Consider the following 13,187-nt stretch of genomic DNA (forward strand, 5'->3'; position numbering starts at 1 on the left):
CCACCGGTAGTTAGAAACTTATCCGAATCGAACTTTTGGTTACAACAGGGGTGGGCAAAACTGTCCTCAAGGGCTGCTATGTGTGCAGCTTCTTTTTTTTCTCCGACCAATCCAGCACAGAATTTAACTAATATGCATCTCAGGCTGCACATGTAAGCTGACATACGCTGAGAAAAAGTAGGAGAGAGTGAAGATAAATGCTTCAGAGTAAATACCGTGCTGAGATGCATGCAGCAGCTTTCTCTTGATGGCCCGGCTCACAGCTGGAAATGATGATTGCAGAATGGAATTCAGCTACAAGGAAAATGAAGAGAAAATGAAGAGAGATGAGTGCTTGCTATTGCTCTGGCCATTAGTGCTCAAAACTCCAGGCCTTTCATTTCTTCAGGCAATGGTGCACACCACGTTATCCACTTGAGTTTGCACTTAATTGAGACACGTTTTGATTTTGCACTTAAGCAGACTAAAGGAAAAAAAAGCTTGAGCTAGATTTTTTGATTTAAAAAGTAATCACTTGGAGCTAAATGTATCACCGACAAAAAGCAGGTTATTCTTTTGTGATTTAGTTCCTTCAATAGATGCCACATCTATTCAAGGAACTAAAGATTTTTTTAATTTAATTTTTTAAAATATTTATTCATTCAATTTGAACACCACTTATCCTGGCGAGTGGATGCTGGAACCTATCAAAGCTGAGTGAAAGGTGGACTACACCCTAAATTGGTCGCCAGTCATACATAGGGCACACACAGGGACAGACAACAATTTGCACTGACAATCACAGCACCACTGCTGCAAAATTTCTTGCATATTTTACAATGTGCTAATCTCTTTTTTGTTAGCTATGAGCTCTTTAGATGCAAGGTCTAGCACAAACAAGTGGACACTGACAAGGTGCTGGATGGGGTTATTGACATCTCCATCAGCCTACAACACATACGGCATCATCTGCTCACTTGCGTGTGTAATACTGGCAGCTAGAATAATAATGGCTGTCAGCCATAGGTGTGTATCTCACATCAGAAACTGTTAGAGCGTGACAGCCCATAATATATTGCGCTTGTTTGCCTTGCATATTTCCCTAAAAAATGGAAGGTCAGCAGAGCTTGGATCGTACTTATCAAATCCAAATCTTCTCAGAGGAAGGTGAAATCCAGTCCTTCTGACATGACGGTTGCTAATGATGCACACGCGTCAATGGGTTTGCACTCTCAACTCACTATGATGTCAAAGAAAGTGCTTTACTTCATGCCTGATGGGAAGTAGGGCTCATATGCATTTTGCTCTGTGCTGTTGGTTATGAGACATGTGTATTAAAAATGTCAAGGATCTTTCTCATTTTAATTGAATTTACAACTCATTACGTCACAATTCAATGTTCGGTATTCAATACATAAGTACATTCATATTACGTCACAATTCAATTTTCGGTATCCAATACAAGAGCTAAGGAAAAAACGAAACAGTTTGGTTTTTCACTCCAAAAGGTATTATTTTACTAAATGTAGAAAAATTAATCTCGCCGTTTGTAAGGTTGAAGTGATCTGACTATGTAAATGAATGTATTTGTCAATAATTTTGCTTCCATCTATTTAGCTAATTAGTAACAGCTTCCAATATGACTTGCTGGTTCTATTTTATCCCAATTCAAATTACGCATATCTAATTCCTGAGGAATTGTGTTTTGCGTGAATTGGGAAAATGTGTACCATATTTGCTGGACTATAAGTCACACTTTTTTTTTTTCATCATTTGGCCTGCAACTTATACTCAAGTGCGACTTATATATGTTAATGTTGTTTTCTATTTTGCCTGTTGTTCTCCATTTAATTTTATTTGCTTTAAAGTATGTTTGTTCTTGGTTTCTGATCAAATAAAAAATTGACCTGCCTAAGATATAACTTATACTCTAGTGTGACTTATATACACTTTTTACCTCTTAATTGTGCATTATTTGTCTTGTGCAACTTATAGTTAGAAAAATCCGGTAATTGTTATTCATGAATATTACTAAGTGACAATGTAGACACTTCCTAGCTGCAGTGGGGAGTAAAAGAAAACTTGTTGTTTTATTGGCAGCCCAGGGTAACATTGCTCCCTTCAATGAATATCATTTGGCTTATCCCCACCCCACGTCTTCAATAATTTACAGTATTGATTTGAAACAAATTCATACACTGTGAAGCGCACACCGCCTCCATTTATTGGTGTAGTGATCTGTGGCTTATGAATTTGTACATAAAGATCCTTACGTGTGAATGTACGGGTCCTATGGGGAACTCCCATGAAACAGGAATACGTTAGGATGGAAAGAAAGATTATGTGGGACAGCTATATGTCACCTGTGACACGGTGCTAGCGCCAAACAGACGTGATGGAACGTATCATGGGACAAATAAACAAAACATTGGAACAAAACCTCTTAATACACTTCTTTTTTAAAGTGCTTCACATTATTAATGATATTGTCCGCCTTTTTTGACACTTTCAATCAATTACAGATTTTATCCAGGTGATTTAATTCGATTTTTGTGTTGCCGCGGAGCGATTTTGGGATGCTCAGCATTAATCAAAGAATTATGGGGGAGTGAAACACAAGGGAAGCCTGTTGTCACTGTTACAGACAAATCAATCAGAAGGCGCTGAGGCTTTTCGCAACATGCGGGCCATTTTTATTCTCTTGATATGTATGGGGGGGGGTGTCCTATCTGCACCAGACACACTAGCAACAAAACACATTTCTGTCTTTTTTAACACATGGGATGCATTAGAAGCACAGCCATGCACTTTTAAAGCTATCATTTTAATTTACCCTTCAAGTGAATGCATGAAGACATTTATGCCTTTTCTTACGAATAGCAAACCAGCTGTGAGCTATGGAACAGAACACGTTATCATGGTAAATCGTTCTGATGGTGAATTAAAGTCATCACTCAACATTTATGACTCTCATTGTTCTTTTGCCAGGAAAAAAAAAGGCTTATTCTACTGTAAGACCGACATAATGGTCTCTATGGTGATATGTACACCATTCAGGGTCATTTCTCTAATGTGACTGGGCAGAATCACAGTAATAGTATGTTATCATACTACTACAGTACAATTAGTTAAAGAAAACGGATAGGACTGTAAAAACATGGAAGGGTAACTAAAAGGTTTATGTATGGTTTTGATTCCGGGAGGAAAGTAAATGGAAACATTCGATTGACATTTATTCATTTTCTGAACCGCTTTATAATAACAAGGGCATTCAATTGACAATTGTATTTGTTGTAGTTCAATGACTTGAAGAATCTCTCTGAACATTTTTATTATTATTTTTTAAACACCTTTTTAATATCTGTTCTACATCCACACAATTCGTTGACGTGTGGGTGTAGCTGAATGTCGTCCCATAGCTGTATTCTATATTCTATATGAAAACTGAGACTCATCGACTCCTCTTGGATTAGCTTCTATCTATGCCCATTCCTGGTTCTGGTACATTTTTAAATGTGTTTAAAAATGGAAAACTACACATACATTTAGTACTAAAATGTACGGGCTTGAGCTACAAAACTCATTCAATGATTATTCTCATCATTTGGACATTAATGTGTATGTATGTGATAATTGTTTGCAATAAACATACATTTGACTTTCCATATTACATTCTATTTAGTTAAGTAAGAAACATCAGTTCATTGAGTTTATAGTGAGGAAAAAAAGGCTCCTTCTCCCATGGCAAATCACATGCAAAGCTTTGACTGTTTGGGGGTCGAGCAGCTAAAATCCCCTCAAGAGTTGACTTTATTCACAAGTCCACGTCGGATGCACACACACATACTTCACCAAGATGAAGAAATGAGGCCAATAAGTAAAAGTCTAAGCACTGTCAATCCTCCCCTCCTCACACGAGGCAGCACTGTCCACAGAAGCAAACCTTGATGACAGCCAGACGCATTTAGTGTCCAAAAAACGACTGTTGACAAAAGGATCATTACGAGTGTGAGAGCGTTCTGCCAAAGTTTAGCTAATAACGCAGTGATCCTTTTTTAATTTGACTCAATCTCACCAAGTCCTTCTTATCAGCGCTGTCATATGTTCTGCGTAATGCTACAACAACAACAGGCTCGCAGCGGGGGAGTTTAGGATTAGAAAAAGATCTCGATGACATCCTTGCAAAGCCTGCAAAGCAGCCGGCTGTCTCAGGTCTGTTGGCTGAGGATGTCGCATGCTTACCAGCAGACCTCTTGGTGAGATACACACAGGCAGCTGGGCATGCTGCCCATTAATTACCCCTTTAAAATGGAGAACTAGGTACACGAGAGCAGCTATATAAAAATATAAACCATGGTCATATCATATCATGCCTTGAGCAACTATTCATTTATTCATTAGATGTTGGCTACAAAGTTGATATCGTTAAATGATCATTTGCGCCTCTGGAAAATACAAGACAGATTTACACAAATGAAAACAAATGTATAGAAATTATAGGAAGGGGAGTAAAATTGTGTTGCATTTGTTTCAAAATCCAATGCTTTCCACTGTTTCTTGCAACAGGAATGTCTGACCTGTGGAAAGTTTGTCATCAAAGTGATTCGTGCTTTGATTTAAATCTCTTTTTTAGTCAAATCACTTTGCAAACGAGCATATTTCAAATCAGTGAAGGACTGACATCACAGCGCGCTTCGTTATGCAAGTGCCTGCTGACTTTGTGCTTCCTAGACAGCCCATTCCCTAATAGCCTCGAGTTCGAAATTTAAGCTCTTACCCACCAACACACCCACTCGCCAAGGGCCAATGGGAACGAATAATTTACATAAATGTAAACATTACAGGTGCTGTAAGGTCATTTTGATGATTTTCTTATAAATACATGAAATCTGTTTATAAATAAGACCCCGTGTCTTGAGTTGAAACTCGTTTGGTTTGATTTTTGAAATGTTTGTTTTAAGGGATTAAAACGCAAACTAATATCGCCATGAGCCAAAGCCCAGCGTCGTCATTGCTTTATAGTCCACCCCTACCACTATATGTATGTCAGTTGATTTCCTATTAAACAAGGACCAATACCACAATAACTTTCAGATGCAAATTTCCAGGATCCCATAACCCACTAAACAATGTGGTGGCATTATTTAAACTATAGAAGCAAGAGGAGATTAAAAAAGACTTCATTAAAAGGTACAAAAATGGAGACCTACTTTACAGACAAACATGTAATCCATTTGCGCTGTGAGAGCTGTTTATTCCCTGCCACTCTGACTTCAAATGTATTTGTCTAATATGTAATGTTAATTCAAATGAATTCACAGAAGATTGATAGAAAGAGCCTGAATGGACGACTGAAATCATCAATGGTAGTGAACGAGTTAAATGACAATCTGCCTGTTTGCAGAGGCAAGCAAAAAATAAATCTATAGATTTCTTAGCAATCAATTTGAAACATTTGGCACTCCCACGTGTAGTGAAAGAAAGAAAGGATGAGGTGAAATCTCCCACTGGCATGGCTTCCCAAAGTCTAGCAGGAGAGAACATCCTTCTCCATGAAGGATTATTTCCCATGTGCACATTAGTTATGAAAGACACGTCAACCTCCACTTCAACATTGTTGGAATCACAGCTCTGTCATCGGACTGCAAAGAAAGAATTAAGATCCTAAATTTCCCTAACAGTATTTGATGAATAATGAAGCTCTGGAAACGGAACACTCATCTTTTACCTCGACATCTTTATTGCCTGTGGCCACTTTTTCCCCTGGAAAAGACTAATGGACAGTATTGTACATTCATTTTGAAATACACCTAATGATACACGTTCTCAAGGTTCTAAATGCATATTACCAGTGATCAGGCTAAATCATTTTGGGATTAGCTACTGATCTAAACACGTTGAGCCTGGTACTGTAGCTCTTATTTACAGAGAGTGCACCAGACTGTGACTAGAAGAGTGCAAATAAGCATCTCTGTATTGATTTAGGAGCGGTGGGGGACTTTCACCCTGATTTGAAGGGAGCAAGGGTACTTTTAAACTTCCATCAAAAACAATGAAACATGTTTCATTAAAGCTTCATGTTAAAGACAGATCTGGTTACCAGCCTTCAAAAGTGAAGCACAGTGGAAATAAATGAACACCTAGACAATCCCTCAAGTTAATTTCCCTTATCTGCTCAGGTGCATTAGGTGAAGAAATGGAAGAACACTAATGATACGCACTTTGCGCTAAACCAGCAGAGAAACACGGCTGCATTTCAAATTAAGCACACAACACTGGACCAAAAATAAATAAAGAAATCACATTCTGGAACCCCCAGATCGATACTCCCATTAAGCCCTAATCAATTGACCATTAACAAGCTGTTTCTAAGCAAATTGCTGGCCAAAGATAGTCACTGAGAAGTGATGAAAACGTGAAGTCGGTTATGTGCGAGATGCAAACAGTCGGAAAATGCTCAACCAATGCACAAATCTTGGCTGTTATTACATGCTAACATCCCCCCCCAAAAGTCATGTGCAACAAAGCATGTGTGCCAGGTGAATTATTCGTAGGAGATAGATAGTTATGCGGATAATCCACTCCTTATTAGAGTTCGTCCTTTTGACAAAGTTTACTCCTTTTTAATTTAATCCACTTGTTTCACTCTGTTGCAGCTTGATGATATGCAGTCACGTTGCGGTCTCGTGAGACTCACTTCATGGCCTCGGAATAGGCTCAAGGAGACTAATCCCATACACATGGCATTTCTAATATCCGCATAAAGGAGAACAGTCAGATGGTGTTATTCATGGCTGCACTAATTGGGTGCTGGTGGTTTGGCTACAAAGATAAACAAGGTGAAAGGCAGATTAAAAACTTACCAAATATTTGCCTCTTTAATTGAAATGTCCCCTAAAAGAGTTCGTAGGGTGACGGGAGGGCAGGAAAGCCGTGTGGGGACACTAAGAGGTGAAAGCATGGTGGAGCGATTCTCGCTAGCGTATGATAAATTGTGTGACATGGTGGTCCCGTGGGGACACGGGTGGGTCGTGCTCGGCCAGACAAACACGTGGTAAAACAGAGATGGCCAATGTATAGAGGGCTTGTACGGTGATCAATAGTTAATTAAAACGTGGTGTTTTCTGACATGTTAATTGTTGAATCTGTCTTGGCAGGAGTGACAAAGACAAGAAACTACGCGTTTTAATTTTTTTTTTCTAGTGTTAAATATAAAAAATGGTTTTGAAGCATGATAGCAATTTGAACGAAACTATTATTAGTTTACACATCGGGATATGTAATGAGTGTTGTAATGTTACAAAATAGAAAGACGTTGTTACATACGTATGTCCAGAAGCTTCATACCGATCCCGATGATTTGATTCAGGTGTGTTGGTGGAGGGAGACATGGAAAACAGACTGGATAGGGGCTCTCGAAGACCGGACTTGGCCCTGGTCTAGTGAATCTAAAATCAAAAGGTAGAAATGGATTGGGTTTAATTCTTTTATTGTAGGACTGAAACATTTTTTAAATATGAAGCACTGAAAATTTTAGATACTTTAGTGAAGTTTCTTACTTCAAATACAGACAAGTACATAAATCTGTTTATACAGCAAAAGTTTATAGTGGATCTAAACAAACATTTGGATGAATCAAACTTTGCCTACTAATATAAAAATAATAATTTTCAAGGGAGGAGTAATTTATAAAATCAATTTAAACTATCAGAGTAGTTTTATTGGTGGTAACAAAAGTTGAACACGTTAAAAAGCCCCTAATGAATGAAAGATCCTGGTGAATTTATGATTCTGATATGGCTAATTAGAATCACTATACATGCATATCCAATTTGTTGAATAAATCATCATTTTATTTTAACAAATTGCCAATTAATTCTCCAACTAGTACTAATTGTGCATCAGTGGTGTAAATAAACATTAAACATGACAAGCAATGAAAACATTCCTAATTTCAGCTAAATATTACTGTGCTGTCCAACTATAGCAGACTCACATGACTTACAAGACGAAGCAATTAAATAAAATCAATAAGATGATTGCTATTAATAAATTATACCTTAGTTGAGACAGTGTTTGGCAACGGTCAAGAACACAGTACATAAAAGGACCACTAATATGTCAGCATTCTCTAGTAGCAGCCTCTTTTAGTCATATCTTGTATTAAAACAGCCATGATGTTAAAATAAAAAAAGCCATTAAGGGTTTTATGTTTGCATTTCATTAGGAGCAGAGAAAAAGGGCATAAAGATTTGATTCACAGTGTCTGTCATCGATGCATGCCGCATCCATTTTCAAAAAGACAGGTCAATTAATTGAGCACCGACTGTGATCTAGCATCATTACTAGGATTCTGGCATGGTGTGCGGGAGGGAGAATAACTAAAACAGGGAGATTGAAACATTATCTGTATCAACATAAAAGAAATATACTACACGGCCATTGAAATCATTTTTAAAAAAATATTGTTTTCTTCTGCAACCTGAGGGCAAAGTGGTGCAATGGGCAAAGAAATTGGAAAACCCAGTTCCACTCTGAACCATGTGGTGGCACTCTTCCAGTTTTTTCCTGCACGGTGGACGTTTCCCCCAATGGGACCAAGCTCTGCCATGCCCATTGAACAAAGGCGAGCAAACTCAGTGATCTCATCCTAATCGTCAGGTGATTAATCTATGCAAGGTTCCTAGTTTACACTGGGGTACTTTTAGAATTTGCATTTTCATGCCCATTCATCTAAGATGAATGATTGCTCTTTCATAATTGTCATTTCTTTTTTGTGGAGGGAAAAATACAATGTGATGAGGCAACATGTGGTTTGTGATAACAAGGTGTGAAATAGTACTCAGTAAGTCACCATGAGCTAATATCTACTGTAAAAGGCCAAAATGGTACTTATATTGTCAAAGGCTAAAACCTCTCTTGTGCCTGACTGGCAGCAGCTCTCCACCCAAGCCTTGTACCACGCCCTCCGTGTTGACTATCCGCATCACCCTCCCCTTCTCTGCCCTAATGAGCCATCTCCTAGGGCAGGGCTTTCCTCCCGCCAGGGCTAAAGAGGCCATCATGTCGCTCATCTAGAGACGACACTAGCCACGACTTCCAGCTAATTGTGCGCTCATGTCGGCTCATTTGTTTTCCTCATTAAAAAGGAATAAAGGGGGGGTAAAATCACTATAATTCTCCCCACCCTGCTGACAGATTGGTTGGGAGCAATTGTGAGTGCCTCTGCGACAGAAACACCCGCAAACAAAGGCAGACTTCTGTCAATCCAAGTTCTATTGTGCTTGCACTCATAGGTGAGAATCGCCACTTCGGCTGGTCACAAGCCACTTGCATGCAGACTTGTAAAATATACTAACCCTGATACATGCCTTGAATGCAAACACACTCTTTCCCACACAAACACACTCTCCCGGGACAGTTTGGACGTGTGGTGAATTTCAAAGTAGTAAACATCAAAAGCAGATTGGATGCAACCTGCAGGTGAAGAGACCTTTAGCTGCCACATTTAATATTGATGCAGGGAAGATATGCAGATTGTTTATTGATCACCACAACAAGGAATGCAGGAGAGAAGAAAAAGCACATCTTATCCAGATTTTTTTCTTCTCAAAATTAGTTAGAAACTTGGAGTCCTTTTGTAAAATCAACACACTCTCAAAAAAAGGTATGTGTTCGTTTTGTCCAGGATGGATTCCATGAATCTTGGCATAATGGATTTTTAATCCTTCAATGCCATTTTAGAGCCTCCTCTCATTCATTGTACTCGATGGTGATATTAGCCCGGTAGAATTTGCTTTCAGTATTTTATTAGTCTACAACATGTGTCAAAGTGACGGCCCGGGGGCCAAATCTGGCCCGCCGCATCATTTTGTGTGGCCCGAGAAAGTAAATCATGGGTGTCGACTTTCTGTTTAGGATCAAGTTAAAATGAAGAGTATAGATGTATATTAAATTTCCTGATTTTCCCCCTTTTAAATCAATAATTGTAATTTTTTTAATCAATTTGTTCTGTGTTTTTAGTTCAAAAATCATTTTGTAAAATCTAAAAAATTTATAAAAAAGCTAAAATAAACATTGTTTTAGATCTATAAAAAAACGGAATATTCAGGGATTTTAATACAGTTCTTTTAATCCATTTATTTAAAAAAATCTAAATATTATATCTAAAATGGTCCAGCCCACATGAAATCGAGTTGACGTTAACGCAGCCCGCGAACCAACCAGAGTCTGACACCCCTGGTCTACAACATAATAACATTAGCATCTGGTTTACATTTCATGTATGTGACTTGACCAGAGATACGTTTTTTATTAACTGTGCCAACTAAACAGTTCAATTAATTAACACTGTGATTACATGTAGCTCGTGGGGTCAGACACATCATATAAAGAAGACCCTTCATGTGTTAAATGGCCCAAAAGAGCAAATTAATCCCATTGTATTTAACCAGCAGGTACACTGCTGCTTTACAGCCTTTGAAAAAGGAAAGAGTTAAGGCTTAATTATTTATGCTGCGCACAATTTGAATTAAATCTAGTGAACTTATTTTCAAAACCTCATAAAAACAAGTGTTAATACAGGTGGGAAAGTGTGATTTGTGTCCGCTGTTTGACCTTGAATCTCATTTTGGATGTAGAATCCAATTAGGTATAAGGAGTTTCAATAAAAACTGTGAAGCCAAAACTGTGACATGAAATGTCAAATCGAGGCGAAAAAAAAACATGACATACTCTGATATGACTGAACTGTTACTGCTACGAGTATTATGTAGTGTTATGGGATATCTTGACCTTCTGCTCTTCCAAGCCACTCAGTATGGGTACGATGTTGGCAATGTTTCCGAGCTAGACAACTTGGCTCTGTGTAGGGGCATGATAGAGCTTTTTTCTGGGTGCCAAATATCCTGACATTCTACTACGAGTGCTTAACGGTAGATAAATATTTCAAGATAAGCAGAAGACAACATTGGGATGTTTTTCCACTCAGCTATAATGCTTGTTAGTTCTTCAATATGACAAGAGGAAATTCAGAGAATCAAATGTGCGTGGACTGACTATAATTATACAGTAGTATCAATGCTTTTCCAAACCTAATACTTGAGTTCGTCAATGGTGACATGCTGAAATCGACTAATAACAGGACAAGTGGATGGGAAAAGAAGATAGTATTTTCCTGTCTTACAAACAGTAACATGTGCAGTATTGCTTACACATTGAGAGATCTCTGTAGTCACACGACGAATGATTCCAAGCCTTAGGCAAAGTTATCTTTATATTTCTGTTATTGTGAGAATCGATTGCTTTAAAACTACGTTTTGAAGCTGTTCAAAAACAAGTATGTGTGTTTTAAAGCATCAACTGCTGTGGGGTGGAATCAATATTGCTAGGCATTCTATTGCTCAGTTCCTAGTTTTCCAACTGAAAAAAAAATCAGCTTGTTTTAGGGTAATCTATTTTTGCTTACTTGTACGTACCTTTGTGGTATTTTTGAAACTACTGACAAAAGTCAGTTTGTGAAAAGGACATAGTCATCAGAGAAAATAAGTAAAGTTTACACTGTTCGGGGAAAAAAATATCCAAAACACTGATTCACCTTTCAAGCACTTCCAACTTTTACGGACAAATTCAGGCCTGAGGAAAATTTACCCAAAATTAATGCATTGTTAAAGCCCAAAATGCAAGTAGAAACAGTACAACTTCAATTCACTAGGATTGGATGCAATTTCCTAGTGGTGGATAACCACCTAAAATGTGTCCGTAATGAAAAAATGTGCACCCATGGAAGATTATTTGTTCATCAGAATACCCAAATCTCCAATAATAACAACTGCAAAATACAGCAAAGGCAATTAATGGTTGCTTTTAAAGAGCTGTCAGTTCATTTACTGATGTTATGCCCTTACTCAAATGGAAGCCCACCCATTGAAAGGGATGGAGTGTGAGTGTGCATGTTGTTGGAAGAGATTAGTGTGACAATATAATTGGCATGCAGGTAGAGTGCTGTCTTCACTGTGAATCCAGCAATATTCCTCTAACATTCCTTCAGACAAACAGGTGGCATTTCAACCCATGTGCTCCTATATGTACAGATGTTCAGGAGCTGAACGATTGTTTGCCCTTCCACATTCTAGAAACGCATAGACCGCATGTCAATCTTAGTATAATGTTGAAGTGGTTTAGATATAGCATACTAAACAGAATGCCAGGTGGAGACACCCTATTATACAATGTAATACCATATTCACAGACAAAGGAGTTGTATTTATTTTTACTGTTGCTTATAACTAATTTTTCGGTTCCCACTTCAAACTGGGCTACTTACTAGTTGGCCCCAAATAGAAATAACAATAATCAAAGAGAAGACACTACGAGTGAAGCCTTAAGGGATTGCTCCTGTAAATGCCTTTTCGGTTCAAATGCATCAGAAAAGCATATTATCAAAATGCCATGAAGCACGTGAATTTGTCAATGCACACCTCGACTGCGAGACATAATTTAACACCTGCAATCCTGTTTATAAATGTCACTAGCCCCTCCACCATACACACACCCCTCCATGGTTTTTAGATCAGAGACTGACACCTGACCCAAGCTAACACAAGATGTAATGATGGGGAAAAATGTACAATTTTATAGGGAAACAAAGAATAAATCTGGTGTCCAGATTCACACATTTGTAAGACATGAAATTGAACAAAACCAGTGTGCTCGAGGTGGCGATTCCCACTGGTGGCAGTATGATTGTAGGTGCAGAGGGTCGTCTGTCTCTCTGCGTTCTCTATGACTGACTGGCGACCAGTCTAGGGTGTAGTCTGCCTTTCGCATGAAGTCAGCTGCGATAAACTCCAGTAAACCCCTGCAACCCTCACAAGGATGAGCGGTACGGAAAATGAATGAATTAAAACATGTTGATTTATTGATTACTACGGCTACTAATTAGTATCTATGCCATAATTGTCCTCCATTAATCCTCAGAGATTACGCATACAGAGAGTGATGTCTATATAAGCATAGTATAACTGTATAGAACCACCTCCACTTTCCGTTTTTGGAATGTACTAGATGTGAATTCGGAATGTCCTAGATGAAAGTGATTTCTTTCCCTCGGCCTCTCCTTCATTCTCCCATCTTGTCAGCGCGTGTTTTATTCCTGCATTCTGGCCTTCATTTATGTAGCGTTCTGGGATTGTCAAGATTGTGCGATA

At 38.4% G+C, this 13,187-nt stretch overlaps 1 protein-coding gene across 9 annotated transcripts in view; it reads right to left on the reverse strand.

The window, feature by feature from the left end:
- The window catches only part of LOC144089899 (uncharacterized), a 41,802-nt gene that overhangs the window by 13,674 nt on the left and 14,941 nt on the right, over positions 1-13,187 (reverse strand). For 7 of the 9 annotated variants that reach the window (XR_013305227.1, XR_013305223.1, XR_013305225.1 and 4 more), the window contains exons 2-3: positions 7,306-7,427; positions 216-294 (exon numbers count right to left, since the gene is read on the reverse strand). Coding sequence is in view for 2 of the 9 variants with exons in the window: in XM_077621140.1 (XP_077477266.1) it covers positions 216-294; positions 7,306-7,427 (201 nt within the window). In the remaining 7 variants the exon portion in view is untranslated. The remainder of the gene's footprint in view (positions 1-215; positions 295-7,305; positions 7,428-13,187) is intronic. The other 2 variants (XR_013305224.1, XR_013305226.1) reach the window with 1 other exon arrangement.

The sequence above is a fragment of the Stigmatopora argus genome, chromosome 15 (assembly GCF_051989625.1).
Source record: "Stigmatopora argus isolate UIUO_Sarg chromosome 15, RoL_Sarg_1.0, whole genome shotgun sequence".
NCBI lineage: Eukaryota > Metazoa > Chordata > Actinopteri > Syngnathiformes > Syngnathidae > Stigmatopora > Stigmatopora argus.